Consider the following 22,069-nt stretch of genomic DNA (forward strand, 5'->3'; position numbering starts at 1 on the left):
TCTCCAAAATGTCTTCACAAAACTTGATTATTATAAGCACAGAGTCAAAAGGAGTTAAAACGTTTAGATGCCTGTCATTAACAGTCAAACACAATGAATGAGACAATGGAGAAGCATTGGGTTTGGACTCAACAAAATTCAATTCTAATCCTCCATGGTATTAAGAAAGCTCACCATTTTTTCTCTTTTGCATAACTGTGTAATTATATTTGATGCTACTACTCAAAGGCCTATTTTGAAAAGTGTATGTGACAATACAGAAAAAGTACATGTGAATAACATATCAAAATGAAACTGTTATATGCATCTATGCTCTTCCTTTCAGGAAAATAAAACTGGCCCTCTTTGAGAACTAAAGGGGAAGGTGGACTGTTAGTGACTGGGCTAACAACTCTTTGTCACTGTTTGGCTCCTTATCGAAGCAGAAGGGGGATAGTTGGAGATGACTTAGACACAGACCTGATCCTCAAGGCGTTTACTATCAAGTGGGGAAATATGAGTCATTCTACATAATATTGATAATGTAAGAACAGAAGAGATGAACATAAGACAAAATGTTGTGGAATCCAGAGGGAGGAGAAAATACTTCAGGAAGAATTTTGAAAAAACTTTAAAATCGGTCCTTGGAGGACAGCACAGATGAAGCTTGTGAAGATGTGGGCAGAGGGGAGGGATGAAAGGCTTTCTAAGATGAGGGAACCACAGAAGAAAAAGCTCAGAAGCAGTTCACAACTCACTCTTGGTGGGAGAGTGGGGTGTCCACAATTGGAGGTGTGGAAGTTTAGAAATGCTGGGAGCAGATCACAGAAATCCCTAAAGTAACAGGGACTTTGATCAGGAAGGAGGCAGTGGGAACCAGAGATGGTTTTTAGCATTTGAGCAGCATGATACAAGTATATATCCTTTTTGTAATCATTTTTGCTCTATTTTGTTTGCTATAAAATGAATATGTTACTTCCTGTAATGTTTTTGGAAAAATGTGATAAGCATTTTTATGAATACATTAAAACCGTATTTTAAATGCAATGAAGGAGTTGGCTCTTTAAAAATAGTAATTTTCTTTGTAAAAATATTCTAATAAAACATGATTTAAACTTAACCACATATTCAGTCATTAAACATTTATTGGCATTCATTATGATATAGTAAGTTCAAATTTTTTCTTTGGGACTTTCAGGAGAAATGACACATAATATAGTTCATAAGAAATTCAGACTACAAGGAAAATATTAAAATGGTCAAAGAAGAACTGAATAGTTGGGCCACCATAGAGTCTAATGATGGTTTTCTTTGGGCTTTATAACAAGGAAAAGAGAAGAAATGGGTGGTGAAGGCACTGCTTCCTGGAGACCCAGGGTCTTGGAATCCTGACCAGAGCATTTTCTTTTATAGAATAGGACTTTTCTCTTTGCCTAGTCTAATTTTTGCTATAACAATCTGGACACAGTTTTTTTTTTTTCAACTCTTTAGGTTAAAGTAAATTTTTATTAGAAATTTATTCAGTAGCAATGAGAAATAGGACTAATATGGGAATAAACTTTATGACTTAATTAACTAGGTGGAAAGCAAGAATCTACTTTCTGAACCATTGCTGTGGCTTGGGACCTATTGCACTATTTTCACATGAGTTGTCTGACAGTTTTGATTTGTGCCAAGTCAGCTGGTATCTGCAGAAACAGCTAACGTGTTCCTCAATCCGGTCAGTTCCTAACTCATTGAAAATTTGCTTTTGAACAAACAAAATGTCCGTCAGACTGATCCCACCTCCATTCATTTTTACTGATTATTTTGGTCATTTTTATTGATTCTTATTACTGTCAATTTTTTTTTTCTGACCATGAAAATCAGGACTAGAAGCTGCTAATACAATTTCTAGAAACTTTGAGATAGAAAAAAATACTTATTTGATCACAGGGGTCTCTTATAAATATTAAACAGATTAATGAAGTGATTGCACAGAATGTAACAGATGTCCCAATTGTCAATTAATTCATGTGCAGAGTGTTAAATTGTTGAATTTGGAAGATGACTATGAAAAACAAAGCCTCTTGGAATTAATTCTCTATAATGTTGAAACCATTGAGAATCAGTTTCCATATTAATTTCCAGTTGTATTATTTGATTTTTATCTTAGCTAATGATTCTCTGGAGTTTAAAATAAGCCTCTCCCCAAACTAGGCATAATGAGGAATAAGTTCATAATTATAACAATAATTTATAATAATGAATTAAATACTTCCTTTGGCCAGTCAGAGAGAGCAATATGAGACTTGGCAATAGTCAATAATAATTAATAACCAATATTTTAGATGCTACCTCACTATGATGTTTGATATATTAACGAAAATTTGACATACCTTGATTTATATATTTTGTCAGCAGAGACAATTATGGAATCCTAACAAGAGGGAATCTGATATAGAAATCATGTTGAACTTCCCTAATTAAAAAAAAACAAAACTTTAAACACCAAGTTCATTTTGGATTATTTCATTAAGAAATTTTAAATCAAAGGGTGTATTATGTTCCTAATTTAGGCATGTCATTTCCAATTAATGTGATTTGGAATTGGTTGTGATGTTTGAGTATACATTTTTAAAAATATAGAGATGAAAACTAGTTTTAATATGTAAAAAAAATTACCTAACAAAAACTTTTTCAGCTTTTTGATTAAAAGTTTCATGTTTTCTTCTTCAAATTCACTTTGGTTTTTCATATTTCTCAGTTTCTCACTTAACTGCAAGGCACTGTTTTTAGAGACTTCTGCCAGTTTACTTATATTTTTTATCTGGAATATAAAAAAAAAATGAAGAAAACCCAAAAACACACAATAATTAGGCACGTTCTGTGATGTTAAATTGCTTAGCTAGACCAACTAAAACTGTCACCAAAACTGAAATAGAAGTGTAAATAATTAAACAATTTTAAAACATTTTCAAGTTCTCTTTAAAAAGCTATTATTTGTTTTCATTATCATGTTTGCTTAATAATGTAAATTTATCTCTAAATACATTATCAGGATTAAAAATCATTACTTGAAAATAATATCTGACTTTTCTTGACACAAATTATGTTTTAATGAGACTTTAGCATTCCAAAATATCAACAATTATATAGAAATTACTTAGAACTACTTACTTAAAGTGGCTGTTACGTTTAACAAGTTGAGAACATTTTCTTTTAACGTAAGTTAGAATAGCCATTTTTCTAAACCTTCCTCAAATAATGCACTTCCATTGAAAGCTTAAAAGAAAGCATTCCTTCTACTGAGAAATGAGTTTGAACTCAGTGCAGGCTGCAAATATAAATGTCAAGCACTTTGTACACTTGGTGGAGGAATGATAGCACTACAAGGCTTGCAACCTAGAAATGTAAATTCTTAAATGGGTGATTTGAGAAAGATCATGGACTTTTTCTTGGAATTACAACAAAACCAAAGAAAAGAAAAAAACATAAAACAGTAGGACAATATCACCAACCAGCTGAGCTGTGTTGAATAAACTGTGACAGAAGTAGGGCTAATTAGGACCAAACATAATTAGGGGGTAAAAAAATCTCCCTTTATTTCCCCACAAAAAAAGCCTACTTAATTGAGCCATACATATTTTGTGGACAAGGCTTTAATTATATAATTGGCAAGTAATGAAACAAAAACAAATATTTACATGATTAAAAATATATATATTAATTTTTTGAATTGTTCCCTGATGCTCTAGAACTTTGTAAACTTTAATATAAATAGTGGTTGTTAAGATAGTAGATCTTAAAAGTTCTCATAAGGAAAAAAATGTAACTGTGGTAATGTTAACTAAAACTGTGCTAATAATCATTTAGCGATATATACAAAGTATATCAAGTCATCAGGCTGTACATCTGTCAACTATATTTCAATTTAAAATAAAAGATAGCAGTAAGTAAGAATAGATAACAGTAAAATGAGAAGTACAGGAATAAATACTCTGGACAGGAAAAGGCCAAATTATACAGATGAAACCTCCGCGGAGATTAGTTGATGCCATATTCAGAAAGAAAGAGTTCACTAAATTATTTCACTCTTAAAACATCTTTCTGTCATCCATCTTCTGTCACAATTCATTCCTAAGAATTCTCTCACAATCTCTCTGGCACTCCTTCCCCTTCCAATCGAGAGGAAAATAGCACACCATTTTATCAACTTGACAGCCCTTTCCCCTACCCCTTTTCCAGTTCTCCATTCATGTGCTGATTAAGCCAGATTCTGCTAATATGCACTAAAGGGGTTATGTTTTAAAAGCATAGTTTAATGGGACTTGTTTAAATGGTGTGAAATCTCTGTTTTCTGAGAAATTTCAACATAATCTTTAAATTACATTAAACAATTAAGGATTGTTTTAACCACTGGGATGCATGACCAGAATTTGCATTTCTTATGTTCACTGTTTTATTTGCAACATCTAGATAAATGCCTGACACATAGTAGTTACTCATAAATATTTACTAAAGGAATAAAGAATAACATAAGTGAAAAGCTATGTAGTAATGCAAAATTATTACTATGCAAATAAAAGTTTTCAACATTTAGTGTATGTGTAGGGATATTCTTCAGCTTGGCTAATCAGAGGCCTGCTTCAAACTTGGATTCTGTGGCTTGTGGAACAAGAATGCGGGACCAGTTGGGGCTCAGGCCTATGGAGGTCAGGCTCTCAGAGCAAACTGTTGCTCTGTGTATTTGTGTGTATATGCATGAGCATTCTTGTGTGGGGGTGCACACACATGTATTATAGATGGTTCTCACCCCTTTCCCAAGCTTGACCCTCTGTCTTCCTCTCTATTCTGAGATGTTTCATGTACATTTCCTTCTTGTTCAGGAATTAGTTTCCGTTGATTGCAAACAAGAATAATGACTGACTTAACATTGGTAAAAAAAAAAAAAAAAAAAAAAAAAATCCTCAACACTTTAAGAGTTTTTTAAAAATCAAAGGCTCTATGTATATTATCAAAAAAGGGGCGAGCTAGCCCAGACCAGTATGGTTCAGTTGGATGGGCATTCTTTCACAAAGTGAAAGGCCACCATTTTGATTCCCAGTCAGACACGGGGATGTTAACAACAGTATATGAAATAGAGTAGCCAAAGAACTTTCAGGCATGATCCATGGACATGAACTAAGGGGAGGATTGCTGGAGGGAATGGTGGTTACTGAATGGAGGGGTGCAAAGGGAGAAAATTGGGACAACTGTAATAGAATATTCAATAATATACATATTTGGGTCTGCTGCATGGGCAACAGCAGACCCTCCATATCACCCTGCCCAGGCTCTGTAGCTTCAGCTTCACTGGAGAGGACACTCCAGTGACATCGCAAGATGTCGATTCAACACGGGAGGAGACAGATACCGTGTCACTCCCGAGTCGGACTGCACAGCCATTCTCGGCGGTGCAGATAGACTCTTAAGAAGCTACACCATCGTCTCTCGAGACGGATGGCTGCTGCCGAATATACATATTTTAAAAAGCTTTTATTTATTTTTAGAGAGAGGAAAAAGGAGGGAGAAAGAGAGAGAGAAATATCAATGTGTGATTACCTCTTGCATGCCCCCAGTTGGGGACCTGGCCACAACCCTGGCATGTGCCCTGACTGGGAATTGAACTGGAGACCCTTTGGTTCCCAGGCCAGCACTCAATCCACAGAGCCACACCAGCCAAAATGTATTAAAAAAACAACTTATGTTTATCAACTTAGGAATGCATCCAAAGCATGAGGGTATATTCCTATTAAAATATTTTATAACATTAAATTAAATTCTAACTTTGTGTATATTTGGTAGAATTTTGAATATACTCTTGAACTGATAAAAAATTATTCTTCACTTTGAAAGATCTATAGTTTCAAATCTTTAAGGCTAGGATTCTTCACATTTCAATGTAATGTTTATTATAAAAGAAATATGTCCACAGATGTCTATGTCTACAAACATATAGTAATGGAAATATTACAGAAATAGAAAATATGTCAATATTCACATCTACTTCTAAATCTACATTTATCTCTACATCTATAATTTTATCCTATATTTCCAAGCATAAGAATGCCTAATACCTAGAATCATCCTTTTGCATAGAAGCTAAAGAGCCGTTTAAAATTTTCTAATAGTTTGCTTTCTTTATTGCTTTACAGATAAAGCAAGAGAAGTTATTTACCTTCTTCTTCAGCCCTTGAGCCTGATTGTTCAAATTATGAACCATGGACTCTGCTTCCTGAGCTTTCTGAAGGGCGTTTCTTGAGAGGGTCAGGGAGTCACGGCAGCTTGGGCCACCACATGAGGAGAGCACACATGGCATGTCCCCTCGTTCTCCACACACCTGACAGGAGAGATGACTTGAGTTAAAAAGCAACCTGCTGGCAGAGATTTTTTGAATGCCATACAGGCTCACTGAGGCAAGTCACTGCTCATTCATATATGATTCTTCAATAGTTGTTCATGTAACATTACTATATAGATGTGACCCACTAATTGTTTCCTACATACCTGAATCAGCACCTAAAGTGTTTGTTATCAACATTGTGCCAACCAATGTCATTTTTATACTTGTAGTTTTTTGGGAAAATTGTCAAATGTCTAGCATTTCCATGTTAATTTTATTTAAAAAAATAAGTTAACTTTTGCTTATAATAAGCAAGAATAGCAATCTGTATCCTTTTGGCAATAGTAAATAATATAAAACAATAAAGTCAAGTCACAATTTTTATTCTTTGAGATTTCTCAAACTTTGACTTAAATAAAAATACACATATTTATATTAATTTATACATTAGATAACAGAGCATGTATATCTTACATATATTTATACATTTATAAAAGAAATACAAAAGAAATAAAATGTAAGACAGGAAAATATAATTGAAGAGATCTGTATAGCAAGTAGAAACCACAAATGTTATTACACCATACAAATATTTACCTTTTCCTTTAATATTTGGATATCTGGTGTCTTAATCTGTTTTAATTTTCCCAATGACAAGTTTTCTTTTGAGGTTAGTGTATCTAAGATGTTAAGTAAATCAATTCTGTTTTTTTCAGAATTATTTATGATGGAAGTAATTTCACTAATTTTTTTTTCAGCAGATGATGATCTCTGATAATACTTCTCGATGTTCTCTGAGGAAGCAACATCACAAATTGAGGTAAGAGAAATGTTGTGAAAACAAATGAGATTATATATTTGCTATCAAGATAATCACTTCACAATTTGACTACTGTCTTTGTTTTAATGACAATACAAAAATTCAACATTCTCTTCCTTGAACTTGCACTTCATGAGGAAGGATTACATGTAGTATAGTAAATATAGATATAATAGACATTGAACACTCAGATCTAAGTCTGCAGGCATGGATTTGAGTGTTGGTTCGCTTTTTACTGTCTGGATATGTCCTTGAGCAAATTGATTAATCTCTTAGATTGTGTTTCCTTATCTGTAAATTGGTGATGATAATTTGTTAAGGATTAAGTGAGACACAAAAATACTTTGTAAAGTGTTCCACAAGTGTATTAATTATGAACCCAAATATGATAAACCAACTAAATTTACCTAATTATACAGAGCATAATTGGACAAATTTGTTCTGCATAGAGCTAGGGAATAAATGTTTTAGGTTTGCCAGCCATAGTGTTTCTGTCACAGGGACTCAATTTTGCCAATGTTGTGTGAAAGCTGCAACAGACAACATGTAAATAAATAGGTGAGGTTGTCTTCTAATGAAACTTTATTTAGAAAAACAGGTTGTAGGTAGGATTTGCTGGTGAACCATCTTCATTCTGTGAAGCCTAATTCTGTTACCACCTGCTCCCTGAAGCCTTTCCTAAAAAACTCAGAAAGGAATTCTGTTTTGCTGCTCCATTCCTGAAGCAATTGAAGAAGCTCTAATTTAGATTTTTTGTTTGCAATTGTTTATATGCCTGTCTTCTCACCAGATTGGAATAACTTAAGGGCAAAGACTTGCAGTGTTCATTGCCCCAGCACAGTGTCAGATAGTGAGAAAGAGCTCAGTAACTGCTGTTGAACTGCAAGTCTGAGAGGCTTAGCACAAGGGCGGTTTTCCATTCTACCTGGCTTGGGTGATGGCACCTTTTCCAGATTAGGAATCAGCAAATTCTTCACTCTTGACATAGCATTTATTGAGTGTCATCAATAGTTATTTCATTAAATTTAGGTCTGCCTTTAGGGACATCATTGTCATCTATTTTTTTCTTTTTTAGGTGAAGATCAGATGAAAAACACATAGGACAAAGAAAAGCAGACAGTTCTTTGGCCTTGAGGTGGATTTCATGCATATTTTCACTTTACCTCTCAATTAGATGGGTTAGGTATGAATAAGGTCAGTGCTGCCTCTCCTGGTAGTATCAAGTTGCCCATTTCCAAATATAACAGAGATCTCATCAGAGATCAGGAGAAGAGCTGATCAAAGTTTTGCTTCAGAGTTCCATTTCTCCTCCAAGTTTATCTTGGCTTTGCCATGACTCCCATTCTTTTTTTTTTTTTTTTTTTTAGAATTGTGGGCTTCCAGTATGTTAAATGACTCAAAACCTCTACAAAGTTCTTATGAGATAGTCGAGCACTTTTTGCCTCATATCCTTTGCATTTATGGTTGGTGGAAATGGAGTGGCTTATATGTAGGACAGCACAGAAACATATCTCTCTTACTCCCTTAGACTTGTTAGAATTATTAATTTGCTAATTTCACAAGACCCCTTTCATGGTTTGGCTCTAGAAGATTACTTTGGTATTTGTTTAATATCAAACATTGTTAGTTATAGTCATGATTTTGAGCAAATGCTATCTGGATTCTGCAATATTTAAAAAGTTGAAATATTCATGTACAAATAATACCTTCAATGAGTGTGTTTTCATGGTCTGAAGTGCTTGGGCACTTTGGCAGTAAGAACAGGGTGACTTGCTAATGGAATGGACTATGGATTATATAAACCTTTGTCCAGAAACAGACAGTTGAAGTGCATTTTCTATCTTACCCATGGTGCTTGCATTACGGGCACTGGAGTGCAAATCAATTTCTTCCTGAAGATTTTCAAGTAAAAGGTCTGATTCATTCACCATTTTTATTATTGTTTCTTTCAGATCTTGAAATTCATATGCTGTTTTCAGTTGCTCACTTAGCTGCATAATTTGTTCCCTACAGGGGAAAAGAGAATAAACGTAGTAGAGCTTATACTACATTTGATAGATTAGTGGAAAAACACATGTAAAAAAATTGTCATTATTATTAGGGCAATTACCTCATAGTTAGAAAGGATTGCCCTCACCCCATTTTTTTAAAGTATATTTTATTGATTATGCTATTACAGTTGTCCCAATTCTTTCCCCTTTGCTCTCCTCTGCCCAGTACCCCCTTCCCTCCAGCAATCTCACCCCCCCTTAGTTCATGTCCGTGGGTTGCGCATGTAAGTTCTTTAGCTTCACCCTTTCCTATACTATTTTTAAAATCCCCCTGTCTATTTTGTACCAACCGATTATGCTTCCTAATCCCTGCACCACTTCCCTCTTTCTCCCCCTTCCCCCTCCCAGCAGATAGCCCTCCAAATGAGCCCCATATTTGTGATTCCGTTCCTGTTCTGTTTGCTTGTGTTTTTATTTTTTAGAATTTTTAAAATTCTGTTGCTGATAGTTGTGAGTTTGTTGTCACTTTGTTTTTTAAAAAATATTTTATTTATTTATTTTTAGAGAGCGGGGAGGGAAGAGAAGGGGAGAAACATCAATGTGTGGTTGCCTCTTGCATGCCCCCAACTGGGGATCTGGCCTGCAACCCAGGCATATGCTCTGACTGGGAATCAAACCAGCAACCCTTTGGTTGCAGGCCGGTGCTCAATCCACTGAGCCACACTAGCCATGGCTGTTGTCATATTAATGTTCATAGTTTTGATTTTCTTTTTCTTAAATAAGTCCCTTTAACATTTCATATAATAAGGGCTTGGTGATGATGAAATCCTTTAACTTTACCTTGTCTGGCAAGCACTTTATCTGCCCTTCCATTCTAAATGTGAGCTTTGCTGGATAGAGTAATCTTGGTTGTAGGTCCTTGCTTTTCATCACTTTGAATACTTCTTGCCAGTCTCTTCTTGCCTACAAAGTTTCCTTGGAGAAATCAGCTGATAGTCTTATAGGAACCCCTTGGTAGATAATTCTTTGCTTTTCTCTTGCTGCTTTTAAGAGTCTCTCTTTGTCTTTTACCTTTGGCATTTTAACTATTATATGTCTTGGTGTGGTCCTCTTTGGATCTAGCTTGTTTGGGACCTTGTGTGCTTCCAATACTTGTATATCTATTTCCTTCACCAAATTTGGGGAGTTTTCCTTAATTATTTCTTCAAATAAGTTTTTCATTTTTTGTTCTTCCTCTTCTCCTTCTGGCACCCCTATGATTCAGATGTTGGTATGTTTAAAGTTGTCCCAGAGGTTCCTAAGCCTCTCCTTACTTTTTTCAATTCTTGTTTCCTCCTTCTGTACTGGTTGACTGTTTTTTTTCTTCCTTATGTTCCAAATTGTTGATTTGAACCCTGGCTTCCTTCCTTTCACCATTGGTTTGGTGTGGATTTTCCTTCACTTCACTTAGTATAACCTTCACTTCTTCCCTTATGCGTTTGCCATACTCAAGCATATCTGTCAAGCCCTTGAGCATAATTATCACCAGCATTTTGAACTCTGTGTCTGTTAGGTTGGCTATTTCCTTGTCCCTTAGTTCTCTCACTGGAATCTTGATCTGCTCCCTCTTTTGGGTCATACTTCTCTATCACCTCAACTTGACAGGCTCCTATGTTTGCTTCTGTGTCTTAGGTAGAGCTTTTGTACCTGTTACTTTGTAAGGGACAGAGCCTTAAGTATTCATCAGTGTGGGGCGACCTGTTTCACCACGTTGTGACGCTGTATGTGGGGGAGGGGTCAGAGAGGGAACAATGCCACTTGCTCAGCACTCACCCCCTTTCCAGCCACTTTACTCGCTTTGCTTCCTATATGGGATTGGTGCCCTTCTAGCTGTTGCCCTAGTTGTGGTTCCCAGATTGGGGGGTCTGCAAACATTCTAGGACTGTGGTAGCCCTCTAAACAAGTTAACTCTGCTGAGGTATCAGCAGTTTCTTCTGCCACCCCAACCCCCACTGGTCTGCACAGTCAGAAGCAATGAGACTATTTTCCCTGGCGCTGGAACTCTGAGCTGAGTGGTCTGGCCTGGTCTGGGGTGGGATCACTCCCCAGGTGTTCCTTCTGACTTTTATAATGTGTGACTGTTCTTTCTGCTGGCTGGCCACAGGCACTGCCTTGCTGCCACCACCACCACCGTCGTAACACTGCATTCTCTCTGCCCTGGCTCCACTCTTCCTACCTGTCTGGATGAGTATTACTTCTTTATATCTTTGTTTGTTGGACTTTCATGCAGTTAAATTTTCTGGTACTTCTGGTTGTGTTTAGTTTTGAGGTGGATCCTTTTGGTTGTAGAAGGAGGCAAGCGTGTTTACCTATGCCTCCATCTTGGCCAGAAATCCCCCCAACCCATTTTTTATTTGACAGTTTATAATTCTGTTTATGGCTTCTGTCTTTCTTATTAATTTATCTTCCTAGAATATTTCATCACTCACTTAAGATATGATCAGCATTCAAGTCCTAATAGCATAAAAAAATTTTGAATCTTTCAATATCATCTGTTTATACTCTGTTTTCCTTTTTCTTTGGGCTTTCAAAAACATATATTCAGACATGGCATGTTTAAATCAGTCTAAGAGAGCCAATCTACCATCAGCTCTTAACACTGAACCCCTGCCCAGCCCAGGATAAAGATCAGTTCTTCATTTAGAATAAATATGCTTTCAGCAAGGTTCCTTTTAGTGCTTCTTCTGTGTATGGTCTTAAAATTCAATTCCTACAAGTGACAAGGAGTTTCCTTGTTGTTGAGTGTACCCTGGGTGTGTTCATTTGCCATCAGCATCTTCTCTGATGCTACAAACCAAGATGAATCTAAAGAGACCCACAACAAGACATATCATAATTAAAATGCCTAAGGTTAAAGACAAAGAATTGTAAAAGCAGCAAGAGAAAAGCAATTAGTTACCTGCAAGGGAGCTCCCATAAGACAATCAGCTGGTTTCTCAACAGAAACTTTGCATACCAGAAGCATTGGCATGAAATATTCAAAGTGATGAAAATCAAGGATGTCCAACAAAGATTACTTTACGCAGCAAAGCTCTCATGTAGAACCAAAGGACAGATAAAGAGCACCCCAGACAAGAAAAACCTAAAGGAATTCATCTCCACCAAACCAGTATTACAAGAAATGACAGAGTATTCTCTAAGAAAAAGAGATAAAAATATAAATAATAAAATAGCAACAACTACATATCAACAATTACTTTAAATGCAAATAGATTAAATGTTCCAATCATATGACATATGGTAGCTGAATGGATAACAAAATAAGACCATGACTTGTTGTCTACAAGAGACTCACTTCAGATTGAAAGGCACACACAGACTGAAAGTAAAGGGATAGAAAAAGATGTTTTATGAAAATAGAAGGAAAAGAAAAGCTGGGGTAGCAATAGTTATATCAGACAAAATAGACTTTAAAATAAAGGTTATCACAAGAGATAGTGAAGAACCCAGCAATTCCACTTCAGGGTATTTATCTGAAGATATCCAAAACAGTAAATAAAAAAGACATGTGCAAACACATATTCACTGAAGCATTATTTACAATAGCCAAGAAATGGAAGCAACCTAAGTGTCCATCAATAGATGAATAAAGAAGAAATGGTGCATACATTCAATGAAATATGACTCAGCTATAAAAAAGGATGAAATCTTGCAATCTTCAACAATATGGATCAACCTAGAAAGTATTGTACTAAGTGAAATAAGTCAGAGAAAGACAAATACCATATGATTTCATTTATATGTGGCATCTACAATAAAAACCAAAATAAACAAACAAGCAGGTCAGAAACAGACTTATACAGAGAACATTTTTATGATTATCAGATGGAACAGGGTTGGGGGATGGGTGAAAAAGGTAAAGGGATTAACAAGTACAAATTAATAATTACAGAATGGTCACAGGTGTGTAAAGTGTAGGGAAGATAGTAAGTAGTATTGTAATAACTATATAAGGTGTCAGATGGGGATTATGTTTATTAGGGTGATCACTTAATAAGTTATATAAATGTCTAATCACTGAGGTATACACCTGAAACTAATATAATATTGTATATCATTGAAAAATAAAAATTATTTTTTAAAAAAGAAAGAGACAAACATAATCACCAGTCTGACTATTTATTAACTGGACAATTATCATTTCCCTAATGCCAACATACATTTAAGTACATTTCTAAACTGAAGGTTGTTAAAGCTTAGTAGAGGTTAAGATAGTCAGGAACTTTGCTATCTATTGCTTGAGCACAAATCTTACCGAACAGAGTCGTGATAATCCTTGACTTTTAAAAATTCCCCAGATGAGAAAACAGGATATTTCAAAATCCTTTCTATTTCAGACATGTTCTCTCGGAGGCCTTTGAAGTCAGTCTCACAGACTGGCAGGTTTTTGCTTTTATCTTCCATGTTAGCAGCCAGCCTAATTAACCCTTGAACTGCTCTGGAGAGGAAAGAAATGGTGTGGTCCCATTGATCAAAGCACAAGTGACACCGAAGACAAGCAGGGAATTCCTGGTCGTGACCCCGTGCACAGTGATCACATCGCTGGCCACTGACACCTTCTCGGCAGTGACATGTGCCAGTGTCCTGGTCACAGATGGGCTTCTGGGTACCCTCACTGTTGCAGTCACATGCTAAAAAAGAAAAAGAAGGAGCAGAGATAGCATTTACATCGTGTTTTGCTTATGACCAGCTCAAGAATTTCCCAATTCCCATTTCTAAGGTGAACATTTAAAACCATTTAATGTAAGAAATCTGTGCAATGGCCATTAAAATACAGTATTCCTTGGAAGTGGAAGAGGGTATAGGGCGAATAAATAGTGATGGAAAAAATACAGTAAAAAATGAACTATTAAAAAAATGAAAGTGAAAAACTTCACATCTTTAGGGAGAAAAATCCAATTATGGGTATCTGTTCTCTTCAATACATAGATCTACATCTAAGAGTTCTCCAGTCCTCCATTGTATTTATGTCACATCATTCGTTTAACCAATTCTCTCCTTAACAATAACCTTGAAGTATTAAGCATTTAGTGATACTTTAAAGGTGAGAAATGATTCAACTGGAAATTAACTCTACACTGAGATAGGGCTCAGTTAAAGAGGAAATAAATATATAAAAGAACAAAATAAGATTTTTAAAAAATACAGCATTTTTCTTTTCATTCCACTGACAGATCAGTCCATGGTTTCTACATGGAAAAAATTCAATGTTTTTTTACTGTGAGTGTGAGTTTTTTGTTTTGTTTTTGTTTTTGTTTTTGTGAGTGTGAGTTTTTGTGTGTGGGTTCTTTATTTATTTTAATGAGAAACATGGATCTAACTGTTTATTATACACTAGTGACCACAGCTAGTGTTTCCAAGGATGACTCAGTCATGTCAAAGACCAAGAATTCCCATGACCACACCTTTTCTCCATAAAACCCAGGTCTGGGTGTGCTGACTCATACTATCTTCCATTATAGAAGGAAAACTATCCCATTCTCAAAAAAGGGGGGGGAAGGTAGGAGTGGAGAGTCATTTCTTGGTATTTACCCAAAGGAGATGAAAACTTACATCCATACAAAAATCTGCACACAAATGCTTATAGTAACTTCAGCCATAATTGCCAAAACTTGAAGGTAACCAAGATGTGGTTCAGAGGTGAATGGTTAAATAAACTGTGGTACAATTACACAATAAAAATATTATTCAATGTTAAAAACAAATGAGCTTCAAGCCATAAAAAGGATGTGAAGGAAACTTAAATGCTTATTAACTAAGTGAAATAAGCCAACTTGAAAAGACTACATACTGTATGATTCCAACTATAAGACATTCTAGAAAAGACATAACTATTGAGACAATAAAAAGTTTGTGGTTGCCAGAGGTGGGGGGCTAGATAGAATAGGCAGAGCACAGAGGATTTTTAGGGCAGTCTAAATATCCTGTATCCTACTATAATGAATGGATATATGTCATTATACATTTGTCAAAACCTATAGAATGTTCAATGTCAAGAGTGGATTATAATGCTTCAATGTAGATTCATCAGTTGTAACAAATGTACCACCCTCTAGGGGATGTTGATCATGGGGAAAGATATGCATCTGTGCGGGCAGGAGGTATATGGGAAATCTCTGTACTTTTCTCTCAATTTTGCTGTGAACCCAAAAGTTGCTCTAAAAAATAAAGTATTTTTTTAAAAGGGAGAAAATTAAATTTATTTTGTCTTAATAATAAAAAAACTCTATACTACATGCACTTTAATTAAGTAGGTTTTCGATGAAGCCTAAAGATGGAGGTTGGGAGAGCTATTGAAGTTACTTCAATTTCCAAAAGGCCAGGGGATCACTAGCCTATGTAACTGGACTAACTGCAAGGAACAAGCAATCTAAATATGCATTTGACAGCTTGAATAAAAATAATGCTAATTACAAATGAAAATTGATTGCCATATTAGGCCCTTCAACTGGACATCTGCCTGGCAGGTTCACTTTGGTTCAGAGGCCATAGTAGGAACTGCTTGGGGCAGCACTCTGTCACCTTACCAGCTGGAAGCCAAGGGTCCCCATGTTAACTGTTCTTCTCCAAGAGTTTGAGCGAGGTCTGTGGTCTGAATTGACCGTTTGCAAAGTTTTCTCCATAAAAGATGAAAGCATTTTTATAAAATGAGATTATTGAAATATTAGGACAAGAGAAAAGAGGCTAAGACAGATTTTCCAAGAACCAAAATTCCTCCTTGGAGTGAGACTGGGGAAAGCCATTTAGAATAAAGATTTGAATGGGACAAGAAAATGAAGGCATTTTTTTTTAGCCACAAAAGCACACTTATAAAAAAAAAATTGAAAGGAGGAAACAGCTATAAGTTGTGTAAATGATAAACCCATCACATCTGTTATTTCTTTGGATTGACTGTTTGGAAGATGATTTTAGACACAGATTAAAATCCCTTTTCCTAGAACCTAACCCAGATTTTAAATCCATACTGTCCAATTTGGTAGCTACTAAGCACATGTGGCTATTTAGATTTAAATGAATTAAATGAAATAACCATTCTTTTTCTAATTTGCACTGGCCACACTGCAAATGCTCAACAGCTACATGTGGCTCCTGTGCTGGGAAGCACAGATGTACATTTCCATCTCTGCAGAAAGTTCTGTTGGACAGTGTTGGTTCTAAATCCTACAACAAGTGCTAAGACATGGCATGAGAGCACTACAACTTAAACCCTTTGAGGTTGAGGGCCTTGTCTTATTTGTTCATTACCTAGAGTATTCAGTAGACTCTATTAATGTTTTAAAGTAAATGAAAGAGTGAATATGTGATTGACCCAGAGTTATAAGAGAGCCATGTTGAGGAAACCTCAGCTGGTTTCCTGCCATATATCTCCCAGCTTGTACCTCAATCCAGAGTAGTTGGTTTTTGTCAACATGCTTCCAAATAGCAGAAAATTTGTTACAAGTCATGACCTCAGAGATGTGTTCCATTTTAATGACTCTGAGGAATGTTAATATGGGCTACAAGTTTGAACATAGGCTAGCATTTAATACAGGAAAAAAATATTTTTATAGGGCTACAAAAATATTATTTTCTAAACTAGAATTACATTTTGAGAGCTTTCTACCAAATAAAGGAGTTTGAAATTCAGTTGGTTCATAGCATGCTTGTGGTAGGACCAGGTTGACAGTAGTCATGTTTTTAGAATTACCAATACTTACGAAGGCATCGCCCCAGTGGATCACCATAATAATTTTCCTGGCACTCACTGCAGCGTTTCCCACCATATCCTAATTTACACGGACACTGGCCTGTAACCTGTGAGAACATTCATGGCTGAGGAATTGACAAGCTTTCTGATCTAAAATAATAATGCATTTTAGTACGAAACAGTTTTCCCTCCAGTGATTTAGAACATACAGCTGTGCAAAGTCAGAGGAGGGACGATTCCCATGGCCAGCCCCCCCCCCCCCCAACAACGCCAAGAATGAGGAGTTCCTGTGTTTTGGCCTAGGGCTCTTGAATATACCGCCTGCTTCCAGCTGTTCAAGGACAGGTGGCCCAAACTGGGAAATATACACAGATGTAAGTAAAAACAAAACACATAATGGGAAACAGGCCACATTCTTTCCCTCTACAGTTATTGGAGTTCTCCCAAAACAGAAAGAGGCTAAAAACCTGGACAAACGTTCATCAATTAATTCAGCAAATAATGAATCCATGATGGACTGTCCCATGGATTTTCTCCCCATTTGACCAGTGTTTTGCTCAACAAAACATTTTCTTTTGCACTTGATGTTTGATCATTTAATGATAGTTATTTAACTGTGTTTCGGAGAAAAGGTTGAACTTTTCTGCACTCTCCCAACTGAATTCTTGACCAGCTTTTATGAAAACTGAGGAGGTTACAAAATTAACAAGAGAAAAATATAGAAGTAAATCACTATTGTAGTTGTTCTAGGTTTTTCTTGGCCAAATCTGCTTAAACAACAACTACACCAGTATGCTTCCAGTGAACATGTAGCTGGATTAAAAAAGTGACTGGATTTACTAATTTTCTGCCCATCTTTGGAGTAACCACTAGCTTCTACTCAAATATAGAATTACGGGAGACTGTTGCCCCTGGGGGCTGTCGTATTGTTGGTTGTCCTTGACTGTTGGGCAGTGCTTTATTACACTGATGTAGGATCTGCTCATTGTGACTTGTTCCCATTGTTCTGAGGCCCATCTTATGGGCTGCACAAAACAGGCAGCTTCCCTCTTCCCTTTTATAGTCCTTTCTCCACCTACACAGAGTCATTTTCAACTTGCATTTGCTCTCTTCTTCAGGCTGCCCACCCATAATTCTTTTCAAGCCTTCACCACAGAATAGTATGGTTCTACCCATTGTCTTTTAGACACATATTATTTTGTCAATATAATGTTTAAAATGTATTCATAAATGACAACAGTACTCATGGAGCCACCTGGCTAGTACAAAGGGCAGTGGGGCAATGACTGTCCAGAACCTGGGTATGGCTCTCTACTCCGGCCTGAATGGGCATTGCCTCCTTGACAGCCCATCCCACAGCTGGCTCACTTGAAGCACACTGTGAAAATCCTCAGATATTTTTCACATGAGCTGATGCCAAGTTATTATTCCCTCCCTGTATTTATGCAAATGTTTAAAACCCAATTGCAAAAATTGACTTCTACCCTGTTAACATCTCATCTTGTTTCCAGACAGCCTGTTAGGATATCTTGTCTCTTGTTCTGTTTACAAGTTTGCAATATCTGAAAATCTGAAAAGCATGATTCTTCATTTCCATCTTAAACTGTGGATGAAAATATTGGATGGCACATTTGTATCTCTCTGTAAGAATACACTGGGGACCACCTACTGGCTGAGACAGAGACATTTATCATAGTTGTTTAAACATCTGAGAATCTAAATGTCCACATGTGTCTCCTCTGTACTCCAATGAAAGTGTTTTTTAACTGTAAAGAGCAGATTTCCCCCAGGAATTCCCTATGGATCAGAAAACCCCAATCTCCTGGTCATAGGGCTCTTTGGTTAAACCAGTGCTGTTTGACTTTCAGGTTCCCAGGCTTCCATAGTCTCCATGTTTGAACTGTGCTATTTGTTGAGTCTGCTACAAATACGCTTCACCAAAGGTCTAACAAGCATGCCAGAGAGTGATGTCATGAACATTAGGAGTTCCTCATGAATGAGGAAGCCAAGCAACAGTTTGTTCCAGAGTTGGTGGTTGCAGGCGTGAGGACTGGAAGGGTGGAGGGGAGCATATAAAATAGAAATAGTCATCTGGTGTCCAGATCTTGGTTTCTAATACCATGCTCCAGCAAAATGAACCATCACGCCTTGAAGAAATGGCTATTATAGAAAAGGGGCAGGAAATGGATAAGATGAGCTTAATAACTTTAAAGTATCTTGCCTGGTCACAGTGGCTACCATGAGAGGTCTGGGGGTCACAGTCACATGGCTGACATCCTCTTCCAGGAACCAGGTTCCAGTATCCATCAGCACAATGGTCACAGGTCTGCCCTGTGATGTTGGGCAGACAAGGGCATGTTCCAGTATCAGGGTCACAGAGGCAAGCTAATTGAGCAGGGGGACACTCAGTGGTCTTCACACCGGAAGGATGACAGGAGCATCCTGAGATAACAGGAGACAAAGTCAGTGATAACACTGCCTTTCAACAACCCATGCAAACAGTTTTTTAGACTTGGATGTATCATTTCTCCAAATGGCTCAAAGACAAAACATCTTACAATAGTACAGAATTTATCAAAGAATCGAAACAAGTCAAACTTATTCAATTGTTGCTGGTCTCCCAAAATAGCAGTTTTATATGGTTGTGCCTACTATGTTCCAAGGGGTCACAATTAGGAAGACTGCAAATCTTACTTTTTCCCTCGTGCCATTCACCAAAGTTCCATTTATGTACAAGATCTGAAAACAGATAGTTTACTAAATTGACTTGAGTGAACTGAAATAGTTAAGATAGTTCCTAAAAAAGAGCAGTTTATTTCTCCTCTTTCTTTATCCTAGAATTAAATTCATGTCCTACTCTACATCAATGATTCTCATATTTATACACTGAAGTCATTTGATGAATTTGTCACACTTAAATTCCTGATCCCCAACCCCATATATCCAATTCTGTATGTCTGAGGTACAGCCCAGGAATCTTCGTGTTAATACCCCATCCCAACGCCCAGATGACTGGCCCAGTGCACCTTGGACCATACTCTGAGAAACAATGCTCAAAACTCACCAGAGCAGGAATTGAAGGCAACAGTCAGAAAAGGCAGACTAATCACACCAGTGAGTATACTGTAGCTGCACCCATTTCTGCTGATGAGTTCATTGTTCCAGCCCATCACCCAGTATTATCAGTGGGCGCTGATACTACTGGCCTGACTGAAATGAGCATGGGAGAGCTACCATTCATGAGTAGCCACTCTGCTGCCACATTTCCCCCACCAGCCTTGCAGACTTACTTCTGCAGGTTTGATTGAGGGCTGATCCAAAGTAACCAGGCTTGCAGTGCTGGCATTTGGGCCCCTCAGTGTTGTGTAGACATTTAAGGCACTCCCCTGTCACTTGGCTGCAGGACTCTGGATCAGTTGCATCAATGTTATTGTTGCAGGCACATGGCCGGCAAGGTGCTCCCAAAATTCTTGGATTTCCGTAGAAACCAGCAGAGCATTCTTCACACTGCTTACCTAAATGATGGGGAAAGGAACAGGGAAGGAGATGAGGGCGTGTATGTGTGTGTGTTGGGAGAAGGGGGGTGGAGATTGGTATAAATAGAGAATAATTAGGCTCCTCTAGGGATAATATGGAAAAGTGTTCTAATATTAAATGAAACATTCATTTAAATTTATTATTCAATCAGAAGATAAAATGATTATTCAGAGCTAAAAAGTCATTGGTGAAGAATGGATTCTAGTCTTTCTTAAAAACCTAGCTGGAGTTGTGGGCAGAGGACCCCTGGATCCTTATAGAACGAGGGTTACTCTTGTGTACCCCAGGACCCAAAGCTTATTTCAGCCCCTCTTCTCACCTGATCCTAGAGGTGAAACAGCAGCAGCCTGAGATATGTGTCAAGAAGTGAAGATGGGTAAGAGTAATTTCCTTGATGTATGAGCCCAAGACGGTTCTTATTAAGCACTGTATGGAGAAACCATCCCTTCTTGCCTGTAATCTTTACCCTCCCAACCACGAGGCAACTGCACTTGTTTAGGTGCCCAAACTGTGGGTCTACTCTCCACATTTTGGTTCATCTCATTTAGAAATGCTATGGTAGCCCAATCATGGTCTCAGTTCAAAAAAACTGATCAACCAAGCTGAAGTGTTAATGGACAAGAGACTATAAGAGAGGAGGTAAGAATTAACTAGAGACATGTGTAACCTTAGAGGTGACAAATAATAAAAAATTAGCCATGTAATCTATTACCATGGTGGTAATTATCACTGAATGAAATAAGAGCAGCATATTTTCTAAGTGTGATTAAATCAAGTGGACTTTCATAAGTTTTCCCCCTTGTTTACATTGCATATTTACATTCATACTTTAATTATGCAAAATAAAATTTTTGACTGACCAATAAATACAAATATTGAGTGAACTTATGTAGTCTCTATTCAATGCTCAAATCAGTACTTTCAGATTTCTGAAAAAATTAGTTCTATCTGTGAAATAACAGTCAAATTGATTGCTTGCAATTATACAAAGAAAGCATTTGGTTAAGGCTTTTTTTTTAAACTTTTTAATTGCTTATGTTATATGTAATATATTGGGTTGGCTCTGGTAGCACTTAGTTGTCTTTAATTTCATTCAAAACACAATTTTGTTAGATTGTATTGTGACAGCTGTCATATCAGTGTACTTAAAAAAATATCAAAATTGGTGAATTTTTGTGTAGCGATTTTAATATTGAAGATGGACAAAAAAAAAGTGACATTGTCAGCATTATGCTTTATTATTTTAAGAAAGGTAAAAATGCAACTGAATGCAGAAAAAAGGTTTGTGCAGTGTATGGAGAAGGTACTTTGACTGATTGAACATGTCAAAAGTATTTTGCAGTTTTGTGCTGGAGATTTCTCGCTGGCAATGCTCCACTGCTGGATAGAGCAGTTGAAGTTGATAGTGATCAAATTGGGACATTAATTGAGAACAATCAAGGTTATACCATGTGGGAGATAGCTGAAACACTCAAAATATCCAGATCAATAAAGGTATTGATGAAAGTGAAAAATGTGTCTTATTTTATGGAAAAAACCATATGGAATTTTTGGTCAACCCAATATATCACATATATTTACTTAATCACATATATATCTTAACATGTGATGATTTTGAAGATATTAACTTGGTTTAAACTAATTTTGTCAGT

At 36.7% G+C, this 22,069-nt stretch overlaps 1 protein-coding gene across 1 annotated transcript in view; it reads right to left on the bottom strand.

Annotated features, from left to right (window-relative positions):
- Positions 1–22,069, bottom strand: part of LAMB4 (laminin subunit beta 4) — a 100,805-nt gene that overhangs the window by 14,702 nt on the left and 64,034 nt on the right. Inside the window, exons 22-29 of the mRNA XM_090286886.1 lie at positions 20,171–20,395; positions 19,102–19,322; positions 16,891–16,987; positions 13,449–13,824; positions 9,010–9,170; positions 6,941–7,137; positions 6,179–6,340; positions 2,644–2,788 (exon numbers count right to left, since the gene is read on the bottom strand). Coding sequence (XP_090143012.1) covers positions 2,644–2,788; positions 6,179–6,340; positions 6,941–7,137; positions 9,010–9,170; positions 13,449–13,824; positions 16,891–16,987; positions 19,102–19,322; positions 20,171–20,395 — 1,584 coding nt within the window. The remainder of the gene's footprint in view (positions 1–2,643; positions 2,789–6,178; positions 6,341–6,940; positions 7,138–9,009; positions 9,171–13,448; positions 13,825–16,890; positions 16,988–19,101; positions 19,323–20,170; positions 20,396–22,069) is intronic.

Source organism: Furipterus horrens, unplaced genomic scaffold (genome assembly GCF_987537825.1).
Source record: "Furipterus horrens unplaced genomic scaffold, mFurHor1.1.pri manual_scaffold_9, whole genome shotgun sequence".
Taxonomy (NCBI): Eukaryota; Metazoa; Chordata; class Mammalia; order Chiroptera; family Furipteridae; genus Furipterus; species Furipterus horrens.